We start from the raw sequence: 16046 nt of genomic DNA, 5'->3' as shown, positions 1-16046 counted from the left end.
TTTGCTTATTAGTGATTTTGAAATTTGAGCTCGCGTTTTTCTCGATTACTAAATGAGTAGAGTTTTTTCCACACTAGTTTTTCGAGCTATGCAGTTCGATTCGGTTCATTTGCGATTCTATCGGGTGGGTAAAGGAATCATCAAAATTAACCGTGAAAAAGAGAGAAAAGACTGGAGGATTCGAGGAGGGATGTAAAATACTACTACTCGTAAAATATAGAGAAAACGAAACTTCTACTCGTAATTTCTTCAGCTGCTCAGCGCATCTCCGCAACCTTCAAACAGAGTGTCCTCGACGGAAAACTGGTTCCGAAATCTCTCTCTCTCTCTCTCTCTCTCTCTCTCTCTCTCTCTCTCTCTCTCTCTCCTGCAGCCATTGCAGGGCAAGAGTTAGCAATCTCCTCGTGCTCTCTCACAATTCAACCCCTCTCTCACCTCTAAAGTCACAACTACCCTCTAATCGAACTCCGTCCGTTGACTAACGAATCCTCAACGGCCGACGCCGCTGTCAATCAGACCGGATCGGTCGAAAAGCACCGAAATCGGATGCAACCACCGACCGGCAGCATCCAGATCCGTGAATTCGAGCAGTAAGTAAATTCACACAAAAATGCTGCGCCTGAGGGCTTTCCGTCCGACCAACGACAAGATCGTGAAGATTCAGCTGCACCCGACGCACCCGTGGCTCGTGACCGCGGACGCGTCCGATCGCGTCTCCGTCTGGAACTGGGAGCACCGTCAGGTCATCCTTTGTTTCTTCCCTTTGTGTCCTTACGGATTTGCAATAGTTATTCGTTGCGGTTCGGTTCGATTTCGTTTATTGGTGGTGGTGGTTGCGTGTGTCAGGTGATATATGAGTTGAAACCGGGCGGTGTCGACGAGAGGCGGCTGGTGGGTGCCAAGTTGGAGAAGCTTGCAGAGGGTGAATCAGGTGAGAAAAACGAGCTTAGAAATAGCATAGTTAGGCTATGAGGTTGAACATCACAGCAAATATGACTAAACCATTTAGAGCTTCTAGGTAAATAAATTTCTACCAAGATAACTGGTAGGTCCAAAATCTCTCTCTAAATAATAAATCTACCAATCTATCTCTTTCACGCCTTTCTTTGTTCATGGTTCAATATTTATGTGTTATGAAAAAAATGGAAAGAGGAAAATCTGTAGTGAAATCTGGGATGGTGAAACTAGAGCAGAGGGGAGAAAGAAATTTGGAGTGACAGTTTATTCCTCCTTGGCGTTTTTCTTAGGTAGTTAAAAGGGGTAGTTTGGGTAAAAAAAGTGTGAGCCAGTCTCAAAATAGTACGAATAGATACTAAGATACATGTCGAGTCTAAATTTTCTTGAGGATATGGATGACTACTTGATAAGTTATAGGTGGCTGTGCTGAGTGTATACAGGTTTGGATGGTGGGTTTACTTTGGTTTTCGATATTAGAACATTTTCATTGGTGGTTGGTTGCCTTGTGAACTTTTCTCATCTGTGAGGTGTCCTGTGAATCTCACGCGCTGGACGGCAATAGAGAACTCATAGGGTTGCTGCCTCTGCATAATGTTAGTGTGGCGATTGGGGTTTGGAAGGTAGAAATACTTGTGCCATTCAGGTTTTAGAATGCAGAAGATGGTTTGATAATTTGGAGGTGGAGAAGGGATGAATTCGTGGGGTCTTAGCAAAACAGAAAGGTATTGTCAAATAGTGTGTTTTCAATCAAAGTCAAGTTTAGGGTGATGTTTAAGGTTGTTTTGGGCTGAATATTGCTGTAAGAACTCGAACATCCCCGCCCTTTGTTCTGTGTAGTGCTTTGGTTCGGCCTTTCATTAAAGAAAGGGATGCCTAGATTTTAAGGATGGACAGTGAACCTGGCTGGCTTTGATCAGAACTTTCAAAAAGAAGAAAAGAGACAAAGATAAATAAAAGGAACAAGATTTTGAGGATCAAATTCAGAACCTTGGGCTTCATCCTCTCAAGGATTTAAGCAAGCCCAGCTTATGTAAACTTAGGTCTTTCGAATAGATCTGCAGTATGTCTGTATGTGTACCTACCAATATTAATATTATTTGAGACAATCTTTGTCCAGCTAAGATCAAGACTTTTAAGTAGTAACCTTCAACTATCCGACATAGCTCGAACCTGAAATTTTGACCAATGGACCTTTAGTTCTATGCATGTTTAGTGAATAGTAAAATGACAAGAACACTTGTGAATCCTAGATCTTTATAACATGTAACAAGTTAAGCAGTGACCAGTGTTGTACTAGCTTTTAAGTAGCATAAATAGGGACCGCATGGTGGGTACCTTTGGTATTCTCAATGCCCATAGCGTTGTCTTTACTCTTCAAAAGCTTATTCAATGTCTAGACTCCCCGACCCTTGTCTGTCTTCTTAATATCCACAAGGAGAACAACTTGTGGTTTATTTTAGAGCTTACCTTTTGTATGTATTGAAGTTAAATAGTTTGTCATGTACAATCAGCGTAGAATGCCAACCTTTTGTATGCATTTTGAAAGAGCTTTATGGAAATTTATGATCGATAGCCTAGGGAATAAATTTGCTGCTGCTTGGAAACTATTTAACTGTCACAGTAATTGAGATGTGAGAAACTTACAAAGATTTAAATTCGAACCTATGTCTTATGTGCCTAAGCTTAGGTCTGAACTCATAACTTCTGATTCTGAGGGTCAATCTTCTCACCGTAACATCCCTTTTGTATGCAGAGACGGAAAAAAGGGCCTATATTTGAAGCTAGTAAGTGCATTAGGGCAAGCAAGCGCGACAAAAACTAAGTTTGAGACATGAAAGATATTAAAAACCTTGAATTCCAATGCCATAAGAGACTATTGAGTTCCGCAAAAATAGTTGGTTTCATTGCCTAGCAATTAACAAGTCAAGCTTTTGGGAAAGTAATCGGTTATCATGGAATCAGCAAATTGAAACATCGATCTTCAAAGATCTTGATGTTGAATCTGTCTAGTATATTCATTTTACTTCCATGTCCATGGGAGTTAATCATAGGTGTGAGAACTTGAAACACAACGTTGGGGCTGATTTGTAGTTGGCTAGTTGCTATCTCTGTGTTCACGAGTTCTCCTCTTACCCTTGCAACATCTTAGCTCCAACTACGTCACACTCACGTGTGTGCTCATTTTCTTTGCATGTACCAAACCATCATTCATGACGTTCTTCATCTTGACTTTAGTTGGTTTCATGCGGGCTTCTTACATATGTGCTCCTCCACTTATCAAATTCATGATCTTCACTTCAGCTATATTATATTTATTGTAGTTTTTTTGGCATCCTGTCTTGAATTTCATCCATAATAATCCAAGGGCACAAAGAAAATTGTTCTCTGAAAATAAAAATAAAGTGTATTTTTAGTCGGATAAAATAATTTTCCTGTTCCTATTTTATAGAAAATGACATTCAAGTTGCATGTTTATATTCATTGTCCTGTCGCCAATGAGCTTTGGAATGCGGTTCTTGTTTCGTGGGTTTTCCCTGCGACAGTGGTGGAGCTCATTCAAGAACGGTATGGGGCTAGAATGGGTAGAAGAAAAAGCTATGGATTATGGTCCGTTGTGCCTGATGTGGTCAATCTGGAGAGAGAGGAATTGTAGATATTTTGATGGGGAGGATAGGCTCGTGTTCAAAATTAAGAGTCTTTTGATTACTACTTTGTTTGGTTGGGAGTCGAGGGAGTGCAAACTGCAACCCTACTTTGAGTCAATTCTTTGACATGTTGGATATTTTTGGAGTATAGAGGGGTGTATGGGTCATTTTATTATTTTACCTTTTCTTTTTTATTGCTCACCTTCTTTTGTACATGTGTGGCATCACCTTGATGCCTTTTTTTTTTTTTTTTAAATTTTATTACCCAGAAAAAGAAAAATGAATTTCTCTGTATATTTAAAAGTTGGGATCCCTTCATGTGTTAAACCATGAGTCTTGATAAAGTAGAAATTTGTATCACTCTCGTTATAGATTGTTGGCATTTTCTTCTGACTTATGTTGTTTGTACTCCAGAGCCCAAAGGGAAACCTACGGAAGCCATGCGTGGAGGGAGGTAATGGATCCGTGCTTTTGCCTTCTCAATTCTTTTCTTGTTTATGTGCCTATTTTTCTGGAGGATTGAAACCTGAACCTGCTGTTGGGCCGCATGGTTCAAGTGTTAAGCAGGTCAGTTTTTATGATGATGATGTATGCTTTTGGCAACTTTGGCGTAATCGTTCTGCTGCTGCTGAGGCTCCAACAGCAGCCAATCATATCGCTTCAACATTTAGTTCTCCTGCACCATCAACAAAAGGAAGGCATTTTCTTGTCATCTGCTGCGAAAACAAAGCAATTTTTTTAGACCTCGTTACAATGCGCGGCCGTGATGTCCCAAAGCAGGACCTTGACGGCAGATCACTTCTCTGGCAAGTCCCTTTAGTAGATGATATAAAATAGGTGTATATAATTCACATGGGATGGAAACTCTATTTTATTCTAGTACGTGATAATCATAGTTGCCGGATGAACATGTATTGGTCATAGCATCCTAGAAGTGACATACGTTATGATTATTTGGAACATGCTTCTTCTAGTTGATGCATTTTTTGAAACAAAACTAAGAGGGGGGACTCCTTTTCTTGCTTCTTTGGCCTTACCAAGTACTATCTGTTTTCTGTTTACTTGGTCCATCTCCTCTATTGTTTTTGCAAAGAGTTAGGATATTTTGGCTGATAAAGAACAAAGCATTTTATGGCACTGCTTTATGCTGTAGAGTTTGCTTTGATATTGCTTTGAAAGAGAACTATTGGAATATTAGATGCATTGTACTACTGCTTTGTTCTAGGGGCCGTATATATATGGTTCACTCAGTTCCTTATGCTACCTTTAATGTCATCTGATAATCTGATTTTGACAATGTGGTGTGACATGATCGAAATATTCTTAAACCTGGATTTGTGCACGTTTGAATTTTTTTTTCCTCTTCTTCTGATCTATACCTTTGGAACTCAATGGTAGTCCAGAGAGCTGACTTGGACAGATTACTAGATTCACTACCATAAGGTGGACTTAGTCCTGTCATTACATTGAAACATTTAGGATAAAAATGCCTGGGAGACTACAGTGTATCAGCAAAGATATAGAAAACATTAGAGATAAAAGGAAATGATCCGCCTATAAAAGTAAAAGACTGGGCTTGTGCTGAGTGTTTTATGAAATAATTGATTTATACTTTATAGAACAGAATCAACTGCATCTTCAACATGCTAAAATTGTCCATTAGATCTTTTGCGTGAAATGCATTTTATAAACTTATATAGCCTTTGGGGATGAAACATGGAGCCACAAATGATGAGTAATGCTCAATGTTATTTTCATAAAAGTCTGTCTCTCTCCCTTCCTCCTCAGACCATTTTTCTTCTTGTAACTATTCTAGTCTATTTTACTTGTTCCAATAATAAACAGTTTTCTTAGACGTTTTTATTATTTTTTCCTCCCGTTTTCTTTTCTCTTCTCTTTCCAGCCTATCTGTTATAATATAATATGGTATCTCGTTGTATGGAAGAAGAGTCTGCATATTTGATCTAACAAAGCCTATCAGCATGTTTATGAGAAAATGCGGCAACTAATATGTGCTGTTTTACTGTACTGAGTTTAGGAATGGAATCCGAGTCATATGCTGGTATTACCTCCGTACTCTTTTAACTAAAGTGGTAATGGTTATTAGGTTTTGAGACACTAATCTACCTCTTGGGTTAAAAACCTATGAACAGGCAACATCTTCCCACAGTTCATTCCAGTGATTGTGGCTTCTATAGAACTCCTTGTTGTGCCTTGACCCTCGCTGAGGATTTCCTTTTTATCCAGAATCCTGTTCATTACCCACCTCCTTTTCCCAGCCCCTTCTTTCCTTTCAGTATTGCGTTTGTAACTAACCAATCTTAAATATGAGCCAGATCAGGTGTTTTATCACAATCTTTTGATCCCTATTAGTTGCTAAAAAAATCAGCAGCCACAAGGTAGCCAGTGTCACCATCAAATTGTTTCAAGGTTTCATTTTATGTGCAAGGGAATTGCTACTTTCTCGAGTTCTTTCGAGTCACCATCACAAAATTTATTGTTTTCATAGTTGCTCATCTGTTGAATCAGAACATGCACCGGGACTGTGCATGAACCCTTTAGTTGAATAGGATTATTGTGCAGCTCTCTGATTTTCTTATTTATTGTCTAGCTTTTTATTTGCCGTAGTACCATAACACTGGGGAAAGATATGTAGTGTAAGTAGTGAGTCTACTATGCACCTTATATCACAGACCTCCATATACCACAGACCTATAATCAACTAGCTCAACGAAATGGTTTTCTTGGAATTTAGTTAGACAGGTTTAGGGTTACAGGTATTACGTGACATTTGAAGTCTTTGACTCTTTACTTTAGTTGTTTTGTTGTTTAGGTATCTCATGTTTTCTAGATGCCCCAGATGATTTTCCCTCCTCTTAGAGCTGTTGTGCATATGACGGTGCTATTTTTCTACTATTGGTGCAGTATGGAGTTCCTTTCAAAATCGTCTGCCGGGGATGGTCCTCTTGTGGCTTTTGGGGGATCAGATGGTGTGATTAGAGTTCTTTCAATGATATCATGGAAGGTATTTCCCGCCCCCCAATATTACACTTTGCTTTTGATCTATCAGGTTTCTTTCAAAAATAAATCAATAAAAAAAAGAGAAGATCTATCTGGTTGTATTGTGCAGTAATCCTTGCCTTTTTGCAGCTTGTTCGAAGGTACACAGGAGGCCATAAAGGATCAATTTCTTGTTTGATGAACTTCATGGCTTCTTCTGGCGAGGTAGCTTTTTGATCATCTGAAAATTTAGATCTGTGAGGTTTATATGATATTTTTTTACTAATGCCTTCACCCCAGATGTTTTATTAGAGAGTGATTCTCATACTCTGTCGTTCTTGCCATTATTTGGGTGCCTTGTGTATTCAAGGATCAGGGGCTTTCATATTATTTTTATTGGAACTATTTTTGAGTTGGATTTGAGATGTTTGAATTGGGCATTTTAATTTCCTTCGTTGCACTATTGTACGTACAATTCTATGTACCACGATCATTTGTCGCAAGGAAAAGGAAGATGTTTATGGTCTTCCTCTGTATGTGTGTGTTGAGGGAGAATGCCAAGTGGTGAAGTTGAACATCTGTAGGAAAAATTAATCAGAATGGGGAACAAATCGATATTGTGAGGTGAGTCATTATTCCTTGTATCATAGGTGTTGCTGGAGTTTATTGTTTGGGCCCTTGAGATGGAAAAGATTAAATTTGTTCATTTTTATTTGCTTAATACTAGCATCGAAAAAAAAAACACTCTGGGAACCGACGGGGAGGGTCCTGATTGAGAACCGACCAATTGTGGGGCCATTTTGGGGTCCCACTCAAATGATCCGAATTGTTGATTAGTTTTTAAAAATTTACAGGGTATTCGAAAAACTACGCCTGGTTTGTGCTTAGAGTCTTATCTTTCTTTCTCTGCCGGTCCCAAGTCCGGATAAAGGAGGAGGGTTGTGCGTTAGGTAGCTGACAACCAGCATGTAAAAATACCTATCAGATCTTTATGACATGAATTTGATTGGGACATAAGGCTCGGTTTGGTTTGGTACAAGGTACTCGAAAAAATTAATCAACGGTTTGGATCATTTGAGTGGGACCCCAGAGTGCGCCCCACAATTGGCCGGTTCTCCATCGGGACCCTCGACCCCGTAGAAGGACTCCATCGGAATTTTGGTGCATTTCAATTTTTGGTGACTCTTTAGTGGGACTGGGGAATCTGAAGAGCATTTCAATGATTTGAAGATCGAATTGACTTCAACAAGAGACTTGATACAGAGTGAATCTTAGTGTAAAGGTTTTCCAAGGCCCTTGGGGGGGGGGGGGGGGGGGTGGAATTTAGCTGTCTGACCTACCAAATATTGCTGCTGTTGGGGATACCATGGTGAGCTTAGTGAGTGGGTGTTTCCTGGAAAGATTGCATAACTCCATGGTGAGCCAGCTTAATGATTTCAAAGGAACTTTGTTAAGAATATTAGGAGTATTTCTTGGTATATCCTTCTGTGAATCTTTAGTGTTCTTGACAGAGATGACCGCAGAAGTTTACATCCAAAGATCTTTCTCACTATGGAAACATGCTAAATACCTAATTTAACTTTGAATGTATCCGAAACAGAACTTATTGTGAGGAAAAAGAATATTTTGTACACATTTCTAACATGTTGAAACTGCTGGCAATATGAGTCTGGTATGTCATGATGTGGTCTATTTGGCCTTTCAGTATTAGACCTGACCGTACATTTTACTTTTATTAATTTGTTTGGCTGAATGCCCAATTATTATTTCACATTAAGTAGCTTTCTGAAATTTCTTTTGTTTCATACTATTGTAGGCACTTTTGGTTTCGGGTGGCAGTGATGGTCTACTTGTACTTTGGAGTGCTGACCACAGTCCAGATACGCGGGACCTGGTTCCCAAGCTGAGCCTAAAAGTAGCTTTCTTCTTGTTGTTCATATCCTTCTCATCTTTGTTGTGTGACTGACTGATTCACTGGTTAATATTTTCCCTTTCCTTACTGTTGGATATTACTATATGACAAACTACAATGAATTAAGACAAAACCATAAATAAGCTATGTGTACTTGGACAATATTTGTTCCCAGGCATTATTTTATACTCCCTCTGTCCCTCTCTGTTGGTATATTTTTGGGAGCCCAACTTTTTGAGGAGACAAATGATTGCACTTCGTAATTTGTGACTTACCTGTATGGACTATATTATCCTTCAACACTTATTATTTAAGTGATTTTACATTCGAAATTCATTAGAGAACAGGAAAAGAGGAATGTCACCAAATTTTGATCCTTTACCTTTCAAATTTAACATTCTTTATGGGACAAGCAAAAGTAAAAAAATACAGACTTACAAAGATGGGAGGAGGGAGCAAGTCTTTGTGCACATGCAGATGTCACTCCAATTTTTTTTTTTTTTTTTTGACGTTTATTTGTGACATAGGTGCCTCTAACTGTTATGGTGTCAAATGTAATAGTATTTTTGGATGATTCTTTGAATCGCTTAATGTCCTTTCTCTTGAAAGTCTCATCTCTTTGAATTTTCTTTCGATATGTTAATGTAGAATGATAAACCTCTTTTAATGGCGCCTGTGTATCTGATTGTGGTTTGTAAATGCAATATCGCTCTTGATTTTTCTTTTTGGATTGTATGAGTTGTACTTTTTGGTTTTGGTTTCTGTAGTTGGTAAAATTGTGGAAATCGTTACTTTGTTATGATGGTTCTTGTTGGCGGTGATTTTGTACAAACTTTTGGTTGGTGATATGCTTGTGCTCTTATTTAGAAGCGGTTATTTAAATCTCTCTTATTGTAGCATGTGTTGATGAGTTGCTTCTTATCCTTTCTTTTTGTCCTATTTATGAAAACAAAAGTTGGTTTCCTGTAGATAATTTTCAGGTACTTTTATATCTGGCAGTGGAATGCTTGAATGCAACATAGCTACTTTTACGTTGGTGATATTGTCGAAATGTAGTTGACACTTTTTATGTTTGAAGGCACATGATGGAGGAGTTGTGGCTGTCGAGCTTTCTAGAGTTAGCGGAGGAGCCCCACAACTTATTACAATTGGTGCTGATAAGACTCTAGCAATCTGGGACACAATCTCGTTTAAGGTGCCTTACAGACTCTGAACTTCCCAGTACAGTTATGAAGAGCACAATTTATAATTTATACATTCGGCTGAGCCTTGTTTCTTTAATTTTCCCCATTTCCTTATCTGCTTTTCTTCTCAGGAGCTGCGTCGCATTAAACCTGTTCCAAAGCTAGCTTGCCACAGTGTGGCATCTTGGTGCCATCCTCGAGCTCCAAACCTTGATATTTTAACTTGTGTCAAAGACTCCCATATATGGTATGCATCTGTTTCTCTATAGTGTCATAATATTGACTCCCCCAAGTATTGTTTTTGAGTTTACAAGTTCGTTAGAGTGTCTTTGCAATCAACTCCAACATTCGGACAAGTTTTGATGATAATCATGACTTCAGACAACGCCATCTTTATCGTCTCTACGGGGGAATATTTACTTTTGGTTATATTTTTGGCAGGGCTATCGAGCATCCAACTTATTCAGCCCTCACAAGGCCATTGTGTGAACTTTCCTCCCTAATACCTCCACAAGTCCTTGCATCTCACAAGAAACTGAGGGTAAGCTGCATAATTTGTCAATCAGGAAATTCATGAACCTTCGATAAAATTTTGTTAAACATTTTTTGGATTTATGGGTTTTGACTCTGAGTTGCTATTGCAGGTTTATTGCATGGTTGCGCATCCTTTACAGCCACACCTTGTTGCTACTGGATCCAATGTTGGTGTCATTGTCAGCGAGTTTGATGCCAGATCTCTTCCAGCTGTTGCTCCTCTGCCGACACCACCAGGAAGCCGAGAGCATTCCGCGTTGTATTTGATTGAAAGGGAGCTAAAATTGCTAAACTTCCAGTTGTCTAACACTGCAAATCCATCCCTTGGAAGCAATGGCTCCTTATTGGAAACAGGAAGGTTCAGGGGAGACTCGATTGAACAACTACATGTCAAGCAGATAAAAAAGCACATTAGTACACCTGTTCCACATGATTCATACTCGATTCTTTCAGTGAGCAGCTCAGGGAAGTAAGTACATTTTGATTTTTGCAATTCTCACTTTGTACTACATCTTTAATTGATTCACATTGGGTACGGATTTTTATACTTTTGTATTTCTGTGTGGTGTACCAGCTGCAAACACTCATACACAATACTCTATCGTTTTATATGGGGACCTCATAGAAGCCATTCATTAGAATAGCTGCTTTCCTCAGATTAATTGCTTATTCGAAATGAGGGTTAGGTTTAGAGAAGAAAAGGAAGAGAGGGGGGCAGAGAAGTAGGGAGAATAGGGTTCGAAAGTTTATGCAGCCTTTACAGCCACATATACAGTCTCATATATTTGTACAATGATATATCAATTACAAGAATTCCCTTAGATACACTAAGTTTGAAGTAGGAAGAAAAATAATTTAAAAAGTAACACTTGAACACTCTTGATCTTTTTGTTGCAGGTATGTAGCAATTGTTTGGCCTGATATTCCTTTCTTCTCAGTCTACAAGGTCAGTGACTGGTCCATCGTTGATTCAGGCAGTGCAAGACTTTTGGCATGGGACACATGCCGTGATAGATTTGCTCTGTTGGAATCTGCATTAGCTCCTAGAATTCCCATAATTCCTAAGGGTGGTTCATCAAGAAAAGCAAAGGAAGCAGCTGCAGCTGCAGCACAAGCTGCCGCAGCAGCTGCAACTGCTGCTTCTTCGGCCGGTGTTCAAGTTAGAATCTTGCTGGATGATGGAACATCAAATATATTAATGAGATCAGTAGGTAATCGCAGTGAACCAGTTGTTGGTCTGCATGGGGGTGCACTTCTTGGTGTTGCCTATCGAACATCACGAAGGGTTAGCCCTGTTGCAGCAACAGCTATTTCAACACTTCAGTCTATGCCCTTATCTGGATTTGGAAGCAGTAGTCTTTCTTCTTTCACGAGTATGGACGATGGGTTATCTTCTAACAGGTCTCCTGCTGAAGCAGCACCTCTGAACTTTCAGCTTTATAGTTGGGAAACTTTTCAACCTGTGGGGGGTCTTTTCCCTCAGCCTGAATGGACTGCGTGGGACCAGACTGTCGAATATTGTGCTTTCGCCTATCAACAATACATTGTGATATCTTCCTTGCGCCCTCAGTATAGATACTTGGGTGACGTGGCGATTCCACATGCTACTGGGGCTGTTTGGCATCGGAGACAGCTGTTTGTGGCAACACCAACTACCATTGAGTGTGTTTTTGTGGATGCTGGAGTTGCAGCTGTTGATATAGAAACAAAAAAGAGAAAAGAAGAGATGAAACTGAAGGAGGCTCAGGCAAGAGCTGTGGCTGAGCATGGAGAGTTGGCACTTATTGCAGTTGAGGCTCCACAAATTGCCTCACAAGAGAGGATAACATTTAGGCCACCAATGCTACAGGTGGTGCGATTAGCTTCTTTTCAGCACGCTCCTTCTGTGCCGCCATTTTTGTCTTTGCCTAAACAATCTAAAGTTGGCGGTGATGAGTCAACGGTGCCAAAAGAGGCTGATGAAAGGAGAGTCAATGAGGTGGCTGTTGGTGGTGGTGGGGTGTCCGTGGCTGTTACCCGTTTCCCGGCAGAGCAGAAGAGACCTATTGGACCTCTCATTGTAGTGGGTGTGAGAGATGGAGTTTTGTGGCTAGTTGATAGGTACATGTGTGCTCATGCAATATCCCTCAGCCACCCTGGTATTCGTTGCCGCTGTCTTGCTGCCTATGGTGATGCTGTTAGTGCAGTAAAATGGGCAAGTAGGCTTGGTAGAGAACACCATGATGATTTAGCACAGTTCATGCTTGGGATGGGTTACGCAACCGAAGCGCTTCATTTGCCCGGAATATCAAAGAGGTTGGAGTTTGATTTGGCTATGCAAAGTAACGATTTGAAACGAGCACTTCAATGCCTCCTGACAATGAGCAACAGCAGGGATATAGGGCAAGAAACCGTGGGTCTAGACTTAAATGACATTCTTAGCTTGACAGATAAGAAGGAAAATATTGTGGATGCTGTCCAAGGAGTAGTGAAATTTGCAAAGGAATTTTTGGATCTTATTGATGCTGCAGATGCTACTGCACAAGCTGATATTGCTCGTGAAGCTCTTAAGAGATTAGCGGCTGCAGGTTCAGTAAAGGGAGCCTTGAGAGGTCATGAATTAAGAGGACTAGCTTTACGCCTTGCAAATCATGGGGAGTTGACACGGCTTAGTGTATGTGGATTTGTTTACTCTCCTTCTGGTGCAAACTTTTGACTTGAGCTTTCTGGTGCATTCAAGGAAGTATAGTAACTATATTTTGCATACAACCCATTTTGTTCATTCTATGAAGCAAGTAGGCAAATGTTGCATGAACCCTTAGACGACATACCATGGTTACTATATATCCTGTTGTATATATCGAAATTACAGATTGTGTATTATTATGTTCCATAGGGTACACTATATTACGTATTATATAATAAAACTGCAGACTATAATATTAATATTACATTCACAACTGTTTAAAAACGCGCAACAAACAGTGGAGTAGGAATGAGCATTCCTTTTTTTTTTTTTTAACGGCAGAGAGATACGGGCATTCCATTCCGCTCCACCTTTCATTCCTTCCCACTCTTGTCATAATGCCTCATTCCATTTCTGCATATCAAATGTTCTCCTAGCTCATGGGTAACCTATTGGCTTCACCATTGGTTCTATTTCTTATACCAAGAATATGATAGGTTTTGTTGATTTTCTGGATCTTGCTGTTCACGTGCCAAAAATGATCACCAATGCCACAAGTGAAATGCTTAAACTCACATGCTCTTTCATTAGATAGCATTAACATGTCTGATAGATGGATCCTTTCCTCAGGCTGACACTTTACGACCGTTTCATGCATTTGTTGCAGAATTTGGTGAATAACTTGATCTCAGTTGGCTCGGGTCGAGAAGCAGCATTTTCTGCTGCAGTTTTGGGAGACAATGCTCTCATGGAGAAAGCATGGCAGGAGACTGGCATGCTTGCTGAGGCTGTCCTTCATGCCCACGTATATAATGAGCTTACCCCACATTATTTTTATGGGAGTATCATTTGCACTCCAATTTTTGTTTGGACTATACAAAATTAGAAATGTGCCCTTTAACTTTTACATATAATTTCTTGATACCCATTCTTTGTTAAGCAAAAGTATTTTTACGAAATGAAAGGGCTTTTGTTATAATTTGTACTCCCTGGACTCTATTTCTGTGTCCATAGTTAGTGTTCCCGAGATTTATTCTCCAAATAGTTTTTAAAACTTCTATGAAAACTACTTGAAATCTTTTCATTGTAGAAAAAATCTTATAAAGTTCACAAGAACACTTTCTTTATTTACCCGATTTTATGGCATGACTCTTGAAAAAGGGACAAATAAATCGGGACCGAGGGAATTGGTGTTTTTCCTACCAAAGGGGGGCATGAATGTTACTTCCGTACTCTTTTTTTATCCTTATATTACTAGTTTGAGATTTATCCAACCTCCATTTTTTCCAGGCACACGGGCGACCATCATTGAGAAACTTGGCTCAAGCGTGGAACAAGATGCTACAGAAGGAGAAAGAACATGGTCCATCAACGAAGACAGATGCCGCATCAGCATTTCTGGCTTCCCTTGAAGAACCCAAGCTCACAAGTTTGGCTGATGCAGCAAAGAAACCACCAATTGAAATTCTTCCTCCGGGAATGGCATCTCTATACGGTCCCATACCCGGTCAGAAAAAACCACCAGGTCCTGCCACACCTGCTTTGCTTCAGCAGCCAGGCAAGCCAATGCTACTTGAAGCAGCTCCTTCTGCTGGTCCATCGGCAACCACTCCACCACCGGAATCCGGTGTGCCGTCCTCGTCAGAATCGAGTGCTCCGCCGCCTCCTTCAGATTCAAGTGCTTCACTTCCTTCAGAGTCAAATGCTTCGGTTCCATCAGAATCTGGTGCTCCGGCTTCTTCTGAACCGAATGCTCCTGTTTCATCAGAGTCGAGTGCTCCCAGTCCCACAGAGTCGAGTGCTCCCGGTCCCACAGAGTTGAGTGCTCTCAGTCCCACAGAGTCGAGCGCACAAATTGCAGACAATCAGCCTCCTCCTGATTCCTCAGTGACTGATATTGATCCAAATGGCCCTGTGGAAAATGTCCTACCTAATTCTGCAAGTAATCAAGCCATGACCCAGGCTCCCCATCCGGTTCCGAATATGCAAGGACCGACTACTCCTGATACAGCACCCATGATTGACTTTTCTTGATGAGTAAGATGTTAAGGCTGCGTATGGATCATTGACTTGTGGGAGGGAATGACCACGGGAATTGAAAATGATGGAGAAAACCTCCAAACACAGCTCAAGGATCCAGTGCACCTGTGGTGTTGTTCAAGTTCTCACTGCAGTGTATTGATATTTAGGAAGGTGAAGCAATAACTAGTTTGTGCTTGAGCTAATTTACAGTCAAGTCTACATTGGCTTGTTCGAAGAAATGACTGGTTTGATAGCATTATTCTTCTTTCTCTTTTGCCTCGCAATTCTATCTGTTTTGTGAAAATTAAATTTCCTTTGCTCTTTTCCCTTATTCCATGTTCTTTTCCTTGCAGAGGTCTCTATTGATTTCTGTACAAATTTCAGTCTGTAATATGTCTGGCTATGAAAGTTGTCAATTTTTTGGTCATTGTATTTTTGTCGGATGAAACAGTCTAATTTTGACAATATGATTTGTGGATTTTAATTCTCTTCTCGATCTCCATTTTAGATTTTCATTTTCCAGGTCAACAGTTAAACGAGGCTCCTGGAAATGGGGAATCCTTGATTAAGTACTCACTCTATATAATCTCCCTTATATTGGCAAATCTATATGGGAAAAGGGTTGGTAATTTTAATAGTATTTTTCTGAAAGCAACTTTTTTTCAATCCTTAATTCAAGTAAAATCACGGAAATGTCCTCTCTTTTTTGTGTGAAGAGAATCAGAAGTTGGGTTTGTAATTGCACATGGATGTGAGAAAAGGGGACGTGGAAGTAGATGATTAGCCAGTCCAGTTTGTTTATTTGTGAATTCTTTCTAAGGGTCATTTGAGTAACTTAAATTGTTTACATTTTACAGCACGTCGAGAAAGTCGACCATTCGAAAAGTTTCATTCATCGGATTTTGGTTGATACGATTTTGCGATGGCATTTCTCTTGAAAAAACAAAAGAAAAAGAAAATGCAACCTGGAATGGAATCCGTTAAACCCGTTTATCTCAAGCAATGCATATTTCTTGACAACAAAGGAAATTTCAACTCAGAAGGGAATCCATTGAACCCATTTATCTCAAGATACATATGCTTCGAAATCATATCAACCAGTATTGAACCAATTTGATTTTTGGTTG

The 16046-nt window shown here is 39.9% G+C and overlaps 1 protein-coding gene across 2 annotated transcripts; it reads left to right on the top strand.

Moving 5' to 3' along the window:
- Positions 1–229: 229 nt before the first annotated feature.
- On the top strand, positions 230–15407 carry LOC131308759 (uncharacterized). Of its 2 annotated transcripts, XM_058335764.1 has the most exons (14): positions 230–742; positions 847–931; positions 4017–4056; positions 4160–4408; positions 6528–6627; positions 6753–6827; positions 8419–8517; positions 9593–9709; positions 9830–9945; positions 10140–10239; positions 10343–10701; positions 11130–12885; positions 13565–13702; positions 14188–15407. In XM_058335764.1, exons 1-14 carry the CDS (start codon positions 611–613, stop codon positions 14929–14931), a joined length of 4110 nt encoding a protein of 1369 aa, XP_058191747.1. In that variant the 5' UTR covers positions 230–610; the 3' UTR covers positions 14932–15407. The 2 variants fall into 2 exon arrangements, with proteins under 2 accessions (XP_058191747.1, XP_058191748.1); XM_058335765.1 differs by lacking the exon at positions 4160–4408 and having other exon boundaries at positions 246–742.
- Positions 15408–16046: the final 639 nt, after the last annotated feature.

Source organism: Rhododendron vialii, chromosome 11a (genome assembly GCF_030253575.1).
Source record: "Rhododendron vialii isolate Sample 1 chromosome 11a, ASM3025357v1".
Taxonomy (NCBI): Eukaryota; Viridiplantae; Streptophyta; class Magnoliopsida; order Ericales; family Ericaceae; genus Rhododendron; species Rhododendron vialii.
Note: the sequence above shows the minus strand (reverse complement) of the source record. Positions and strands in the feature narration are given on the sequence as shown.

Coding starts and splice junctions, on each gene's coding strand:
- LOC131308759 (XM_058335764.1), top strand. CDS start 611: ATGCTGCGCCTGAGGGCTTTCCGTCCGACCAACGACAAGATCGTGAAG. Junction 8,518..9,592: donor TTCCCAAGCTGAGCCTAAAA/GTAGCTTTCTTC, acceptor TTATGTTTGAAG/GCACATGATGGAGGAGTTGT. Junction 13,703..14,187: donor AGGCTGTCCTTCATGCCCAC/GTATATAATGAG, acceptor CATTTTTTCCAG/GCACACGGGCGACCATCATT.